Consider the following 17500-nt stretch of genomic DNA (forward strand, 5'->3'; position numbering starts at 1 on the left):
AAACATGTTGAAACGGTTATTCAGTTAGTCACAGCTTCAGCATGCAGGCACGTCCTAAGAACGTGGGAAATGTGCTGAATAAGTGCCAAGAATAAACACATTATCATGAGCAAAGCAAACCAAGCAAAGCATCACTGGCGAATCCCTATAATTTAGAGACGATGTTTTACAATGCGGTATGCTGTACCATCAAGTACGGTGATCAATCCAAATCAAGTTAGAGGTCAATATCACTACAATTAATGTAAAATTATTCTGGCCATCCAATATGGCCCGAAAACCATACATTCATTCCAGAATGTCCTTGTCTCCCAGCCGCTCAGACTGGAAATAATTGGGCTCTAGGCTGGGCTTGGTGTACACGTAGTGCGAGTCTTACTACCATGGAATTTGCCTCAGCGAGGCAATCCCTCAGAAAACATTCACACTGGCTGAAACAGCCTCCGTGCAGAGCTAGGTGCTTTACAGCATTTATGCATACAATTTAAAGCATCCGGTTGCCGGGCAAGTACTTTCAGCATCCACTCATGCAGGTCCAAAACAATGTGCTGCCAGGCTGGGTGCCTTTCAGCACTCATTCCCACAGGCTGAAACAGCCTGTTGCCAGAATAGGCGCCTTTCAGTGCTCATTCACTCACTGATATCTAGGAAGCCTATGAAGCGATATTTCTGCGCAGCCATTTGCGGGTGGTATGTGGTCACGAATGATGGCCAACGCGGTGTCTGTGGAGTGACGAGGGCAAAGACCGTAGTGAAAAGAGGAGAGGAGGTGTTCGGAGGAGATCTCATTTTAGACTCCTAATGGACAGTGTGCTTTACGATTTTAGCCATCACAGGAACGACGGTTGTTGGCGGTAATGAGAAGGCTGGGTGCATTAGCCGGACTTGAAGATGGGTGGGTCTAAAGAATGTCTCCCGGATGTCGGGAAGAAGGGACGTCGGCGATGAACGGCCAGAGTTTGACCAAGTGCAGAAATTTTATGGCGATGACGTCAGGACTAAGGCGGACGGCACGCAGCTGATGACGTCCTCGCTACTGGCAGAGAAGATGATTATGCCAAGAACTATTATTGGCAACTCGGACATTGAGGGGACGGCAGGGTCAGGGTGCAGGCACCGACACGAGGCAAGCGACACGGGGTTCAGGTGACGCTCCCGACCGACCACCTCGCCAGCCACACGAGGACCTACGCCGACGAAACAGGCGCTAAGCACATCCGGAACAGCGACCCAGGTAACACGACCCGACCTGCGGCCACCAGCGGCGGTGTGAGTGGACCGCCAGGCCGATGACGCACCACCCTCTGCCATTCGAGGCTGAATACCGTCACATGTGTGACGGCACAGTGGCGAACGCACAGCGCGATTGAGCTCCCTGTAGGTGTCAGAGCGGTGACCGTGCTGCGCCAGAGCTTGGCGACGGCGCCGCGTCAGGCTGCGGGTAGCTTTTGTCACCGCGGCGGCAACAGGGCTGCGGAGGCGAGTCAGGCGAAATGACGCATGCGCGTCGCCAACCCGGCCTCAAGTGTGTGCAAAGTACTGTTACTTCCGAAACGCTGTTGCAGAAACACTCAGAAAAACAAGCAAAAAAGTAATCGGCGCCCAGGAGGTCGGAGTGAAAATATGGTTATATGTGTCAACGGTGTGTCAGTGTCACGTGACAATAATGATACCATAGGTATTCAACGTCTAAGTCACGTCAAGTCAAGTCTGATATATCGCTCGAAGTAATCTTAACGGCCTTACAGTGCACCAGCGCCATCCTTGCACGTGGTGCCTGCAAATGAAAAGCCTTCCGCGGTTTACGCCATGAAAAGTCATGGAATAACATGACTCGATATCAGTCCTCTAAAGCAAGTAACAACGCATTGTGATTTGAACCAGGCTTTCTTTGCAGATAAAGAGAAATCTGTACGGTGACAGCGGAAACGCGGTTTGGTATCTTACTCGATCTGACATGTCACTCAGACCTTGTAGCGTAGCATATCGTTTTTAAACCTCTAGCTCATGCAGGGAGCTACTATCTGGTTTCTGATTTTTTACTCTTTTAAATCGGGTGTGGAATCAGAATATGGGGCTTTACAAAATCCCTGCACTACTAGAGATGATACTGCCAAAGCTGGCAAAAGTCACACAATTGCTTGTTTCGATCCACGTTCTCCACATCATTCCGGCAATTTCACCTGGACGTTCTTTTATGATGCTGAAATTTTTTAAAGATAATTCGATAGTTTACAATTTTGAGGCCCTGAGTAAGCTATCATCACCTGAAATGTCAAGTCCGGCGAGCGGAAAAGAAACAAATACGTGCCACACCTCAGTCCGGCACTTATCGACTGACGAGGGAGAGTTTTGGCACGTTCCACGGAATTTGCTCGGCGCCATTTTCTTCCTCAGATTATGATATATTGCCGTCTAGATAGCAATTCGCACCCGCAGTGTTTAAGCATTATGTTCTTTAAAGCGAAACGCGTCTGATAAACCAGGACACTTCCGCCAGCATGTACCGAACAAACGACCAATCCATCACGGTGCCTGACATGGCCAGCATCGGCAGCGTTCCTAAGCGACGCAGCCTCGCACTGCTGCATCAGCGACGCAGCCTCGCACTGCTGCATCAGCGACGCAGCCTCGCACTGCTGCATCAGCGACGCAGCCTCGCACTGCTGCATCAGCGACGCAGCCTCGCACTGCTGCATCAGCGACGCAGCCTCGCACTGCTGCATCAGCCACGCTAGCGGGGCCGCCGCCGCTGAATATCGCCGGAAGGCGGACATCCGTCTGCGGGGAGGCTGAGGGAGGGGGGGGGGGGGGGGGCTGAGGGGAGGGGCGGTGCGGTCGATGCAAATTATTGTGCCATGTTTTCTTTCGCGCGAATACGACACGACGCTACATTGACAACAATGACGATGCCGAGACTTTTATTCACGCTGCAGCGTACTGGTAAGATGGAGCTTTTAGATACACACACGTACCACAATGCTGGAATAATCAAAATAGCTAACTAAAAACCTAGTGGTCCCCCTTGCTCAGCGAGCTCTGCCATTGTCACTGTTAGGCTCGGCCGCGTCACAAGCTTTTCCGCAACAATACCTGTGTACCCAGCGAACTACGTCAACATGATTATCCAAATACTAAGGCAAATACATTTTGTTTAGCTCAGCACACCAAAGATGGAGGCGGGCACGGAAATCGTCATCCTGTGCTCTCTGACACCTCATATCTCAAAATTATGCCTAACCCTGTTTTTCTCCCTCGCGCTCAATCCCTTTTCCTCCCTCGCTCTCTCTCTCGCTCTCTTTCGCTTCCCTCTCTCTTTCTCTCTTTCTCGCCCTCTCTCTCTCTCCCTCTCTTCTTTTCTCTCTCTCTTCCCCTCTCCCTGTACATACATCGCGCTTGCTCCGTCTCTCTGTACTTCTCTCCCCCTTCCTCCCATTGTAAAGCATAAATGCCAGGCTTGATCATGGCTCGATCATGAAAGGCTTGATCACGAATCCTACGTCATGACAGTAATTGCCTTCAGAAGCCCAGCTCGAGGGTAGCACTTTTTTCAAATAAATTAGCGTTCTCCGAGGATTCCATTAGCTGAACCAATAAGTGATCCCATTGAGTGACCGCTTCTGTTTACTTTAACCAATACCAGGCTGAAGCGGCATACATCTCGGAGGAAAGGAAAACAGTTACGGAGGCGGGCGCAGGAAATACATCGCTCCTAACAAAACAACGTTACTTTCCACGTAATCGTTTCACTCAGCTGAATATTAGCAAGTTAACTGCTATTAATATTTGGCCCAGCTGACAGCGGTGCGCTCGCTTAATAATTTCTGACACTCGGCGCCGGATGTCTGCGTCTGGCAAAGATGTCGGCAAACAGATGTCATTATGTAGGATGTGAGAACATAGTTTGGCTCTTGATTGCACGTGTATTACGTATTGACGACGCATTGCTTATCGAATGTATGCTTCAAGCAAAGGTTTCCTACAACAGACAACTGATCACTGCTGTTCACTGTCCGGTAGTTCGTTGGTACAGCGTGGTTCCAACACGCCACCGCAGTGCAGGTTAACTGTTTTTTTTTATAATGCGGCGTGCAGAATTTGGCAATACGTTTCCTATATAAATCACGCTAGTTAGGTTTAAGGGTGCGAAAACTGCTTATGTGCCATAACTTGGGCTTATAAACCAACAGATAAAACTCTAGTGAAGGCGAGAAAATGGAAGAAACAGATAAACTTTATCTCGCCCGAGTTGAAAACTTGACCGTGTGGCCTTATTTCGTATTCGCCAAGCTGGTGCGGTGCTCCTTCCCTCTCTTCTTCCTTCTCCATCTCATCTGTGGGCACCTTATTGAAGTGGAACCTCAGATTGTAAGGAGGGAAAGCAGAAGACAGCTCTTTACCTCATGTCACGTTCTGTCTAGCTTGAGCATTTTAAATCAACCACCGACAGCGGTACTTTAGGGCAGCGTTGGTCTTAGTGCTTCGGTAAGCCATAATGCAAGTCTGTTTCTGGCAAACAAAAACGATGCTATTACAGTTGTGCGTTCGCGCAGCCACTCCCCGGAAACGTTTCAGTGCTAAGCGTGGTCTATTATCTTTACTCAGAAGATGTTGTTACAAGCCAAGTTGATTTTTGCTAGGTCACTCCCTAATGAGGCTCAAATTTGGCTCGAGCGCACTATTATGAGCGCGAAAGATTAAACAACGTCGAGGCAGTTTCTTTACATTCAACCAAATACGAATAAGCTACGTTTGATATGTGGTTCTATTAAACATTCAACCCCATATCAGCACAGTAAGTTTGTCTGACGAGCCGTACCCAAACGGAAAACATTCGCGACAAGGCCGCGTGGGGCCGGTCTCCCTCCCTCACTGCACCGCCGCGCACCGCTTCTCTCTGCCCACGGGCAGACAAACGGTCGCACTCTGAGACATCAGCAGTACGGGGTCGCGAGCGTGGCCGCTCCGGTCAGGGAGTAGCGGCGGCGCCGCGCAGTCTCGCGCACGACTCGGCCGCGGCCGCCCCGCGCCAGGCCACGCCGCTCGCCGCCGTCAGTATTGATTCGGCGCCGGCGGTGGACGGCCGCCCCGTCCGACGCCCGACCCACCTGCCCCGCAGCCGTGATCCGGCCCGGTGACCTGGCCCGGTGACCTGGCTTGACCCCGGCACCCGGCACCGCTGGCCGCCACACGCCATGGCCGCAGCCCGACGCTGAAGGTGAGGCGAGGTGGCGTGGTGGGCCGGTCGGGGATCGGGCGGTTTCGTTCGGGTCTTTCGCTGTGTACAGGAGCTTTAGGTAGCTGAATTCTGTTCGGTAGATAACAAGCCTTGACGTTTCTCACGCTAGAGTTGCATTGTTCAAATGCCTTATATTATTTTAGCGTATGCCAAATTGGTACGGAATTTGGCATGGTGCAGGGCCAAAGAAGCACCGGATGATTCCTTCCACATTTTAACAGCAAATACATAAACAGGAGAACTCTCTTTTGCACTAAGAGTGCGCTGAGTGAAATTTATGCGGCTGTAGGTGAAAACTTTCGACGAAACCTCCAAAAGTGAACATAAGTCCGTTTATGCATGCGATAGATGATGGCTAGTTAGGACAGGCACTGAAAAGCTGATGACTCCCGCCTTGATAAGCTGTTGCCTTTATCGACTTCTGGTTTGGTCTGATTTGCGTTGTGTTCCTCACTGGGCCATCCTTGTTAACAATCTGAACTCAGCGATTGTTTTTCAACAGCGTACTCGTCGGTTCAGGTGGTATATGTTGCATTTCAATGTGTGGGGAATAATGTATGCATAACACTATTCACATTTGAGAATGCACAAACTGTTTGCTTGCATGAGTCGTATGCATCCATTGTGCATCGCATCAGTGATACAAATGAGCGAAAAGAGTCTTTACAAATGAAGGGATGTCCAGAAATTATGTTTTAAAAGCATAGAAGACCGACGGCATTGTCAAACAATTCTCCACTTTCGGGACCCAAAGAGAAAAATTAGAATGCATCTTTTGTTTTGTTAATGTATGACACGTATGTCTGTGAGACGTTAGAATTACTCCGATTTATAAGGATTCGTCTCTTTATTTCTCATCGTGCCGTCAAGCTGTAGCCTTTCTATTTTTCGTGTGCTTTCTGCTTGCGGTTTTTTCTCATAGTTTTTATCATATGTACGCGCGAATGTCATCGACGAATTCGCGCGAATGTCATCGACATTTATATCCCACCTAATTTACATTACATTTACTTACATTCTACTTAAGTTACATTACATTTGCATCCCAATGAATGATAATTTGAGAACATCTCATTTTCTGAACTCCCTATGAACATGACAGTGCTAAATTTTCCCGGCGACTATATCGCATCAGCCAGCGACCTTGGCATTCACCAGACTAACGTAGATATCGTTTCAGCTGATTCATTTCACCATTACAAGGTTTTTTCCTGTCAATATTGACAGATGTTTCAACGCAATCATTTCATCGGAGTCATGTGTGAAAGCGCATTATGCACTTTGCATTTGAACCAGTAGCTTTGATCATTCGATTCGCTCACTGGTTATGATGAAGTGATGCCACTTTTGAGCCCGCAGGCCCGCAACATGCGGGCTTGAAAAGGCTGCAGGGGTTTTCACGGATATTGCTAGCTACATTTTAGGTATTGGTGGGCATTATTCATATAAAATTATTTCACTTGCGTTCTCTTAACCATCAATTTATGCTTTACCAGCCAGCGATTCTTGGTAACAAATGCTGTTGGAAAAAGTTGTTTGTTCGCACAAAAATGATAAAATAGGGAAGTTGCATTTCGTTATCAAGTTTTCCAGTGATGTGATACATGACATTTAATGAACAAATAATGCATGACATGCCCTGGCTTAAACAGCAAACGGCCCAGCTTAATAACGGTCCAACCTACGGTTCATATAAGCCCCAACATGCCTTGTGGGAGGATGGAATCCCAACACAAGAGCAAGAACCATTCTGAGATAACCCCACATATGTGCTAGATTCTGCCATCGGTGTGGTTTCCTGTTCAATTGATGGGCTCCAGCCCCAGGAACAAACAACACAAGTTAGGCCCTTTATCCCTGATCAGCCCACTCAAACCATAGTTTGCAAAACTACACTCCTGAATTTTACACACCGTTTGTCAACTAAATCACAGGTCACAGGACACAGGTCACATACGGACGCACAAGAGTTGGTAGGCACGTCTTATAAATGCAACTACACAGGACATGTTCAAACAGCACGCACCACCTAAAGCCGGCATTAAATTGAAAGTACGGCCCTGCGTTGTAATTCCAAGCATGCCTGCGAAATCCATAACAGCAAACAAATTCATTCAAACAACAGCAAACAATTCACAAAACAATTCCTGCATCTCAAACCTCATGGGAAAGTTCTGCAAATATCTAGCAGTGCTTTCTGCTATATGCATACGCCGATTTTGTATCAAGCCGGGAGGAAAACTACAGGAAAACGCTGATAACGAAACCACCTCGGCATTTCCAGCAATTTTAAATATACGTATCGAATGACAAAAACGGAGGTTGAAAATTACTGGCCATGTCTTCAGGTATTCAAGGAACTCGGATATACAAGATGGCCTTCACGTGGCGTAGGGAGGGAGCTCATATTCACCCAGTCACGTTTGAATTCATCACCAGCTGTCCGGGAGCGAGCCATGATGCCATCTATGGCGCACTCGTCTTCGCCAAATACTACCGCTTACCCTCCGTTACTTGTCATGCGGACATGACTATGCCGAGGCTGATCGGATTTGTTTGACTATTTATCCGTATTGAAGAGATGGAGAATCAGTCCAGCATAGCGTTGTAGTTGAACAGCAGGAAGCAAAAACACGGCAAAATACTTTGTATTTAAATTCTAAACCTCCTTACTGCACGCAGGAAGCGTAATGGGCCACCATTTCAGTACCGATTGCTGTCTATGGCATTGGTAATACTGTTACTGTGGTGCCTTTTGGCTATGGTCAATGTTCTTTTTGATATTTCTTACAGAACATATGTGTATGTGTGAAGCTATCAATTTCTCAGCGCATATATCAATACTTCCTCGTGAAATTGACAGCTTGGCTAGCCCAAAAGACCAACTTCCTTTGGGTTTTGGATGGCAAGTTCTAAGGACCAAAGGTATGCATGCCCTCATATATGCATACGTGAGGCTGGGAAGTCCTCATATTAACCCAGGTAAATATAAGTTCAGTCTTAATTTTTTACATTCTGATGCTAGTTGGAGTTGTTTGATTTATTTCCTTTCAGATTAAAGGATGTTGGTTCCTTTGAAAGCCTTGTAAAGGACCAATATAATCTTGTCTTCAACAAAGACGATTTCATATAACTGAGACCAAAGGGAATGCATGCGCCGGTTGTTCAGCACGCTTTTCAAAGCAGTTCAGGATCTTCAAACTGAAATTTTGCAATTTTACCCAGTATTAGATTATGAATAACAGGCGCAAAAAATGTTTCTAAATTTTTAGCTTCTTGTGGTGAATCCGATGTGCTCATAAGAAGTATGTGAACCTGGAATTAGAATATGGGTGCTGATAAGTGTGTGAACCTGAAATTCGAAAAGGGCCCACCAATGCTGGCCATAATATAAACAGAAAAGAATTGATGAATATGTTTGTAGCATTCTTAGAGTCGCTTGCTTTGACAGCAATAACGTTTCCCATGAGGAATGAGGAAAGGACTTTCAATCAGGACATATCGTTTTGACGCGTTGGATTAAGCACTTGGAGTGGAGGATAAGGTTGGTCGGCTCATGCTGGCGTTTTGCGGGCACTTGCCGCCCCAAGGTATTCCAATTCTAAAAGGTGGCAGCTTTGTTATGATGCCAGAGATATACCATGAAAGAGAAACGCCATCAATACCTAGATATATGCTTCGCAGTCATCACAGTTACGCTACTATTACTTTCTTGATTATCTTTCAAGTGTAACTGTGTGGGCATGCACGTGTGCGTATTTGACATAATTGCAGTGTGTAAACTAATGCAACACCGACAGTGATTTCCAAACTCGCAACCCCTCGGTGAGAAAGCCATCGCATCGCGCATTGCTCCCAAACGAGGTTTTGCCTTGCTCCGTTTTGCTTTCGCTCTACGTTTCGCAATTTTTTCATACCCGACTCCAGCAGGCAACGTTGATGCATCGCAAACCCTTGAGCACATGCCCAAGCTTATGGAGCTTGAAGGCTGCCGCGTGACGCGACATCGAAGATGAAATCAGAACTGACCGCCTCCGTGACCCAATTGGTTAGAGCGCCTGCCTGTCACCCTACTCTTGGTGGAGTCCGTGGGTTCAAATCGCTTCGGCTTTCACTATTTGCCACTGCTTGGCTGAGCCGCGGCCGGTGGCTGCGGCCGTTCGAGGTCAGGTGGGTCAGAGGGCGGGGGGGGGGGGGACATTGCGGCACGTTAAGCACATACATTACAGCCGAGCATCTCAGCACGCTAAGCTTTCGCCGCGAAGTTCTGCTGTTGACCCTGAATTTCGCAATCGGATGGCGTAGTCAGGGTTCACACAACAAGCATTGCTCAGCGTGAGCTGCGATCCAAAAAATCCATCCGATCGAAATATTCGGAAATGCTTTTTATGAAAAAGGACACAGTCTGATTATTGAAATACCGTACTATAACCGCACTTAATAAGTAAAGCACGGTAGCGTGTTTCTAGACAGTCGCACTCACTGGAAAACCCTCACAGTCATGATCAGACATCAGACCAAAGGCGGACATTGATACGCACAACACGCAAAGTCCCCGCCCATTTGAACTACCACCCAGCGTGGAAAACGTACATTGGCCTGTTCAGTACCTTGTTTTATGAGACGTTTCCTTCGTTCGTCGTGTATGACGCGGTCGATGCGTGGGGGCAGAACCGCAGCGATCAACAAGGTATTGCAGAAGCGCTCCCGGACACAGAGTGACGCAGCAGGGTAGGTGGTTATACAATAGTGCTCCAGGGGTATGGCGGGAGTGGTATTTAGTTTTCGGGATAGAATAGAACCCAAATTTACCTGCCTGACAGTTACAGCGTACAGTTATCTGCGCATGAAGGGCTGCCGTGCATGGACGCGCCGAAGAATACGCTACCATTACCACCAAGAAAAGACTGAATGGACTAGAACACTGCTAGCCGTTGCTGGGAAACTAGCATGGTACAATTTTTGTGGAAACACGGCCCGTTGCGATGTTTTCCGAGTCAGCCAAGTTTGCCGCAGTCGGCGGATGTGTACACTGGGCAATGTTGAGCAGTTGACTACACAGTCACCAACCCCCAGCGCCGTCATTAATCAAACTTCGCCTGATGGAATCCTCGCAAACCTGATTTGGTAGTCTGCTGATGGCTTCTTGGAAATGCCTCGCTGGCATGACACCCCTTCATGGGAAACTCTTAGTGCGACATGCTGTCCACATGGCATTCTGGCGTCTCAGTCATCTTAAGATGTGATGCGCATCGCTCTCTATCGTTGCCAGCCCGTATTTCTTGCTGAGAAGTCTACCAAACGCATACCTGTGGTTTCATCCACACATTTCTGCGCCCAAATGGTACTACTGTCTTTTCTGTCGTAACTTTGCGGCTGAAGTTGCGTGTTTACGTACGTGTATCCCTTCTGCTATGGTCTTATTTTCGTCACGACTTCCTATAAGCATGCCGATTGAACACAGCTTCACCCCAATGTGTCGTTCTGGCTCTTCAGGGTGTAGCGCTGCTGTGTATTGATGTACATATGCGAGAAAGAAATACTGCCAATCTAGCGTACCCACCGCACACCATCATGCGTCATACGTTGTAGCCCTACTCCACCGATCTGTTGCAAATTTCTCCATAAGAAAGAAACTGACACGTGTCCGTTTTCTGTCCTTCTGCAAATGGGAGGCTATCGAACTGTTAACCAGATAAACACAAAGCGGTCACTCGTAAAACAAAGAAGTAAACTTTAGCTAATAACAATACGCCATAACGTAACACATCTGCCTTCAGGTTTCCTCGACTGTAAGTTTTGTCAGCCCTTCGTCAATCTCAAAGTGTATTCTACTTAGAAGCAAAAGAGGAGGTTACATAAAGCAGTGACGGAAACACCATAATTGGCCAATTTGAGCATAGTTGCCCTTATTTGAGCTGAGTAAAGTTGACCTACCGTCCCTACATTTGCGCACATGGGAGATCATGATGATGATCATGAACATGTAGCCTTCACACACACCACACATATTCTTTCTCCAGATTCTATGCATTTTTTTAGATAGTACGGGATCGGCTTTCGCGTTGCTTCGAATGAAAAGGATTTCCGAGCGCTCCCAGTACGCGTGTCATAGCATAGCCTTGGTCCAAGTTTGGCCACATGGCTCTGTCCACTGCACAAAAGTCTAGTGGCATGGCGCTGTCCACTGCACCAAAATCTGGTCACATGACGCTGTCCACTGCACCAAAATCTTGTCACATGACGCTGTCCACTGCACCAAAGTCTGGTCACATGGCGCTGTCCACCACACCCAAATCTGGTCACATGACGTTGTCCACCACACCCAAATCTGGTCACATGACGCTGTCCACTGCACCAAAGTTTGGTCACATGCCACCGTCCACTGCACCAAAGTTTGGTCACATGGCGCCGTCCACTGCACCAAAGTTCGGTCGCATAGCGCTGTCCACCACACCCAAATCTGGTCACATGACGCTGTCCACTGCACCAAAGTTTGGTCACATGGCGCTGTCCACTGCACCAAAGTTTGGTCACATAGCGCTATCCACCGCACCAAAGTTCGGTCACATAGCGCTGTCCACCACACCCAAATCTGGTCACATGACCCTGTCCACTCCAAAGCTAGGTCACATGCCACCGTCCACTGAACCAAAGTTTGGTCACATGGCGCTGTCCGCTGCACCAAAGCTTGGTCACATGCCACCGTCCACTGCACCAAAGTTTGTTCACATGGCGCTGTCCAGTGCACCAAAGTTCGGTCACATGGCGCTGCCAACCGCACCAAAGTCGGAGAAGAGCGCCGCGCCGCCGGCTGAACAGCTATTAATACACGGCCGACTATTGAGCGGTTCGGTCATCCACCGTGAAGCCTGGCCGACCTCTGCAGGCCCCCAGGGCACGCTGAGGCAGACGCCGCGCGCGGAGTGTCTAGCCGTGCTGGCGGCCGCTCGCCGCGCTCTGATATACTGGGGCCGTCGGGCGCGATGACCGGTCCGTCAAGGATCATTTGGACCAACTGCTTTGCTGATGACCACGTTTTGTGTCCTCCATGAAGCAATCCACGTGAGCTCAAGGGACTTGTACCCTTGCGGAGAACGGATAAGATAACGTCAGGATATGACAATCAAATATACTCAAAACATTTCGAGCAAGCTGACACTTGTCGACGATTCCCCTTTGTTGTGGAATCGGGCGCCAATTTGTACATGCATTTTTTGATGGAGCGAAATTTTGATTCGAATCAAACTTCTCGGTACTCTGGTCACTTCTGGTCATCACAAAATCTTCATTATTCACTCTTCCCCTCACTCGGAGTTGCATGCAGCGAATGATGTTAGTCGTCCGTGACAACAAAACGCTGTTTGACACGTGCCTGCCTTTCATGAGGGTTTACTGACGCTCGCTCGCCGCTGATGGCTATCAATCTGACGTAATATATGGTTTGCCAATATCTTGCCTCGGCCCGCCGGCCGGATTGCTGGTAAAGGGACCTAAGTAGCCACTCACATTGATTAAGCCACCGAAGGCGGCAAGGCCTAGAGAGCGAGGATGCCTCCAAACATGAACAAGTGGGCCGGGCACGGGCCGCGGCAAATGCTTCTTTGACATCGCATTGCATTGCATTAGCAACTCGCACGTTGCAAGATGCTATTCATTCCATGTCTTTCACAGAGCCTTCGCATAACTAGCATAGGTTTTCCAATTACCCTCCACGGTGGTGTCCATTACATGTGTGGATTGCTGTCAGTGCTTGCGGGTATTACGCGCGTGGATTGCGTGCCGGAGCCTGGGACATGGGACATGTCCTGAGCGAAGTCGGCCTGGTCATGATTCCGACTTGTGACGTAACTACGGCAGGCTTGGTCAAGTATACCTAGTTTGCATCACGGCCAGGAAAGCCTTTGGTTACCTCACAAGTAACCATTTTCAGTCTGAAGTCACACACGCAAGCAGCGGCTTGAACTGACAGGAATACCCGACACCATCATTTGCTCTTTCGGGCATCATATCGGACACAGGTATAGACAGGTGTAGAATAGCCATATTGGCTGGTGCCTTCTGAGAAGTTCCGTCTTTTGTACCAAATAGATCCGGATCCATAAATAGATCGTCGCACTAAAAAACAAAACAAAAAATACCAGTGAGGGCTAATATTTGAGGACAGACCGAGTTGTATGACATTGATAAATTCGGGTATGTTCCAAAACCGAGTCTGTGTTATGAGGTGTGTTATGAGTTTCTGGGAAGATGAAAGACAAGAGACCTGGCTATGGTCTTCTTTCCTTGAAACATGATAACGTTGAAGAGCTCTTCAAGCCATCATTGAGAATGCCTGACAATCATGGACGCATCTTTGAGCGGAAACTTGTCCTGCCCACAACAAATAGTAAAATTACACAATTGCTCATTTTTGAAAAGCTTTACAGTTAAGTGAGGATGACTGTGTCGAGGATTAATGAGGCGTTGAGTTAATCATAACACGATCACTCAGCACCGGAGTTATTGCAGATAAAGGCTGACATTCTGACTTCTACTGGCACGGGATGGATGAAGTTATATTCAAATCCCATACGTTGCCCTCTATGATTTTTTCCGACTCAGCATACAGATATGCTATGCTGCTTTGATAAAGGCTCTCCCCTACCATTGTACTTTGGGTATTCGGACGCACGCAAACACTCAGATAAACATGTCAAGAGGCACACGGTGACTCATTATTTAAGTAGATATAACCAAGATCCCTTCGCTGCAAACCATCAGCGGTTGATCCGGGCGGATGCATGGGCCGCCGCGGTGGAATCCAGAGCTATGGCTGGGCTGAGCGGCGCTGTGCTGAGCTGAGCATAACAAGAGCGAGCTGAGCTGAGCTGAGCTGAGCTGAGCTGAGCTGAGCTGAGCTGAGAAGAGCTGAGCTGAGCTGAGCTGAGCTGAGCTGAGCTGAGCTGAGCTGAGCTGGGCTGAGCCGAGCTGAGCTGAGCTCTGAACTGAACTCTGAGCTGAGCTTAAGCTTTGAGCTGAGCTGAGCTGAGCAGAGCTGAGCTGAGCTGCCGAGGTCCTCGCCATCGCCAGGGCCCCGATACCGAGACAGTGAAGAAGGAAGCCTTTCCAGCGGGGTCGGCTAGGAAGAGCCGCTCGCGTGCTACGCCCGGGCGCGCCCTCACGCCGCGCCTTAACACATCGGAGGACGTTGTGCGGAGGACGTGCCGGATTTTGACGAGGAGTTCTGGACCATGCCATCGAGTTCGCACTGGGAGACTTTGACACGGAGCTTACACCGGAGTGCGTCATACCGAGGCCGTCTAGGATATGTCAGCAACTGGCGATGCCCGACCAGCCTCTTCACAACGACTCCACCGACGTGGCGACTGGTGTCGACTGCGCCCCAGTATGCACCCTACACGCGCTAAAGCAGCCCGCCGGCTCTGCTCCACTCCCCTTTGTAACATGCGCTTGTTAATGCTGTTGTTGTATGTTGTTTTGCACAGCTGTGAGCTGTCGCTTGCCTGGCGCGCTCGTGGCGTGTTGTGAAGCACCGCATGGGTCGCCGTGTGGCGCGTCCTATGACGAGGCTCCCGCCCAGCCTCCCCGCCCTCCCACGGATTCAGTTGTTTGCCCGGGGGACCTGACGCAGGATATTACAGGCAGCGTAATAGGAGCGACGCTGAGCGCCTCTAATATGTTGGTGCGCCACATTTTCGCAGCGCGGCGCTGCTTTGGCGCAGCCTCCCGGCGACGTTGTGTTATGGCAACCAGGATCTGCGCCCGGCTGGTGCTCTGCACTGCGCTGTAATCGGCTTACGTTGCGCTGTAATCGCGCACCCGCGCTGAAATCGGCGCACCCCGCGCTGGAATCGGTGCATCCTCGCTACAACCTGTGCACCCCGCGCTGTATCGGCGTTCCCGCGCTGTGATCGGCGCACCCACCTTGAAATCAGCGCACCCGCGCCGCGATGGGCGCATCACTCGCTGTAATTGGCGTGCTTGTACCGTAATCGGCGCACTTCGCGCTGTAATCAGCGCGGCCGCGCTGCTAACGGCGCATCCCGCACTGTAATCGTCGCACCCGCGCTGTGATCGGCGCACCCACGTTGTAATCAGCGCACCGGCGCTGCATTTATTTCAGTTTTACTTGAGTTCTTGACAGATAACTCGGCGGATGAGCGCCGAGTCATCTGTTAAGAACTAAATCAAAACTGATATAAATGGGTTTGGCAGTTACTGTACAGTTACAGTAAAGCACATGAGGGAAATTACGAAAACTGATCTTGCATCAGTCATTGTCTGACAAACACTTGACGCTCCCAAGCAGTGACCTCTCAAAGCGTCCTGAGTTCATCCTTGCAGAATGAGAATAAAACCACTAACCCTGAATTGCTAGCGTTGTATTGCCGAAAGACGAATTTAACATCATTTCTTAATTAATTAGTTCCGGGCACGTGACCTCGCAGCAAGCCTTACAGAACATTACAATTTAATATTTTTCTATGGGCAACACACGGGTTTCTACGCTGGAAATGCGCGCGAATTCATAGCAGTGTGCTGAACTGATACAAGGAGGCTAAACCCATTTTTATGAAAACTCGATATCAAGCCGACATGCGCAAACACCAGCGTCAGACCAGAAGGCAGCGTTGCAGCAACTCCCACTAATCCTCGCATGAAACCAAACACATTGGCGGTCTCTGGCGGTGCAAATAAGCTTTATCGCATTTCCCCACACCGCAATTAGTGGATGGGATTTTCGCCGTGAGTGGTTGGATGAGCGTGGGAGAACTACGTGTCTTCTAGATAACCGCTGCTTGCATACACCAACGCAGTGTTCGGGGCACTCTCATCCTGCACGCATACCGGCGTCTTGTTTGACGCAAGGCGACATCCTGTTCGTCAATGTTAAAGTTCGCTGGTGTGCTGGTTCCTTGCCTGTCTGAAGGCGCCGCTGACGCCAGATCCGGGACTGTGATGACATGTCTATCGAGAGCAGAGCCGGTGCGGCGCCCTGCGAGCCGCGCGCGTCCCAGGGAGGGGTAGCTGGTCCGCGGTCTACCGAGGAGTGAAATGCTTTGCGGAATTAAGCTACCCAGGCTTTCTAGGATCGATGTTAATGGCCGAGTTCTCGTCTCCGACCAAGCTTTATCCGTGCTCACCCGCCGATGTAATCCTGCCCACAAACTTGGAACAGCCTGCAGCGGGAAGTGCCAGATCACAGGCCCACCACTACTAGAACATAATTAAAGGCAGTCAGCCTCGTCACCAGGACACCTAAATCATAGCCTGTATAATCAGCCCACTTGAATCGATCGCAGCTGTCAGACATGCATCGGCGATGAGGTCTAGTTCTTGCGACGAGTCATACAGATGCACTAGCAGTGTGCTCTGATGTGACAGCTTGACGAACCTACTCACTTAAGTTCAGATAGCGCTGTCATCTTGCTCTGATGTCAGGCAGCCTGACAAACGCACTCGCTGGAGTACCGGCCTAGAACATCGACCGCGGCCCGGATGTGGCGGCCTGAAGAACACGCTCACTGAAGTGTCTGCTTAGGACATCGACCGTGACTCTGATGCGGCAGTCTCACGAATGCACTCACTGAGGTATCGGCTTAGGACATCGACCGTGGCAATGTGACGCTGACATTTGGTGTAACAGGTAATGACATGGCGTGCCGTCGTATTCGGGTGTCAGCATTACTTTCAGTAACGGAAGCAACAGCCGAAGAAATCGCGGACGAAATGCTCATGAAGTGCGAGGAGACAGAAAGCTTGAAAACTTATTGCTGTAGTACCATTCCATCAAATAGTACCCGTATACATCCGGGGCTCATAGTGCGCAGAAAGCCCACGCAAACATTACTATCAGCATCGTTGTCATATCAAGCAATCTCGCGGTGTCCTCTCGGTACGTCACCATCACCACCTCTATTGCATCACCAACATGACCATCATTACTGTAACATCACCATGGACCAACTGAACTCTGCTGTCTTCCTGCCTACTCTGCTGTCTCTCTGCCTTCCTGCTGCATCCATGACATAATCATATGGACGCCTCTGACCCTCGTTCCCGGCGTTACCGTCCATCTCTGCCGCATCGCCATCACTCGTCGTCCGCTAGCACAGGACTGACGTCATCACGGAATCGATCTGCCGCGTCGCATTGGCAACGTGCCAATCACACAACGTCTGCGCCGGTCATTTTCATATAGTAGCTGTTGAGCTCGGCCCCACGTTGGTAATGCCAGGGCGGAAATGTACGCATTGG

The 17500-nt window shown here is 49.5% G+C and overlaps 1 protein-coding gene and 1 long non-coding RNA gene across 2 annotated transcripts in view; both read left to right on the forward strand.

The window, feature by feature from the left end:
* LOC119105320 (WD repeat-containing protein 75) overlaps positions 1-2796 on the forward strand; it is a 9366-nt gene extending 6570 nt beyond the window's left edge. The window contains exons 5-6 of the mRNA XM_037228788.1: positions 1147-1234; positions 2558-2796. Coding sequence (XP_037084683.1) covers positions 1147-1234; positions 2558-2796 — 327 coding nt within the window. The remainder of the gene's footprint in view (positions 1-1146; positions 1235-2557) is intronic.
* A 2274-nt stretch (positions 2797-5070) lies between these two features.
* The window catches only part of LOC119105796 (uncharacterized), a 19028-nt gene continuing 6598 nt past the window's right edge, over positions 5071-17500 (forward strand). The window contains exon 1 of the long non-coding RNA XR_005095069.1: positions 5071-5218. This is a non-coding gene — a long non-coding RNA (uncharacterized LOC119105796). The remainder of the gene's footprint in view (positions 5219-17500) is intronic.

Source organism: Pollicipes pollicipes, unplaced genomic scaffold, assembly GCF_011947565.3.
Source record: "Pollicipes pollicipes isolate AB1234 unplaced genomic scaffold, Ppol_2.1 Scaffold_6138;HRSCAF=7277_pilon_pilon_pilon, whole genome shotgun sequence".
NCBI lineage: Eukaryota > Metazoa > Arthropoda > Thecostraca > Pollicipedomorpha > Pollicipedidae > Pollicipes > Pollicipes pollicipes.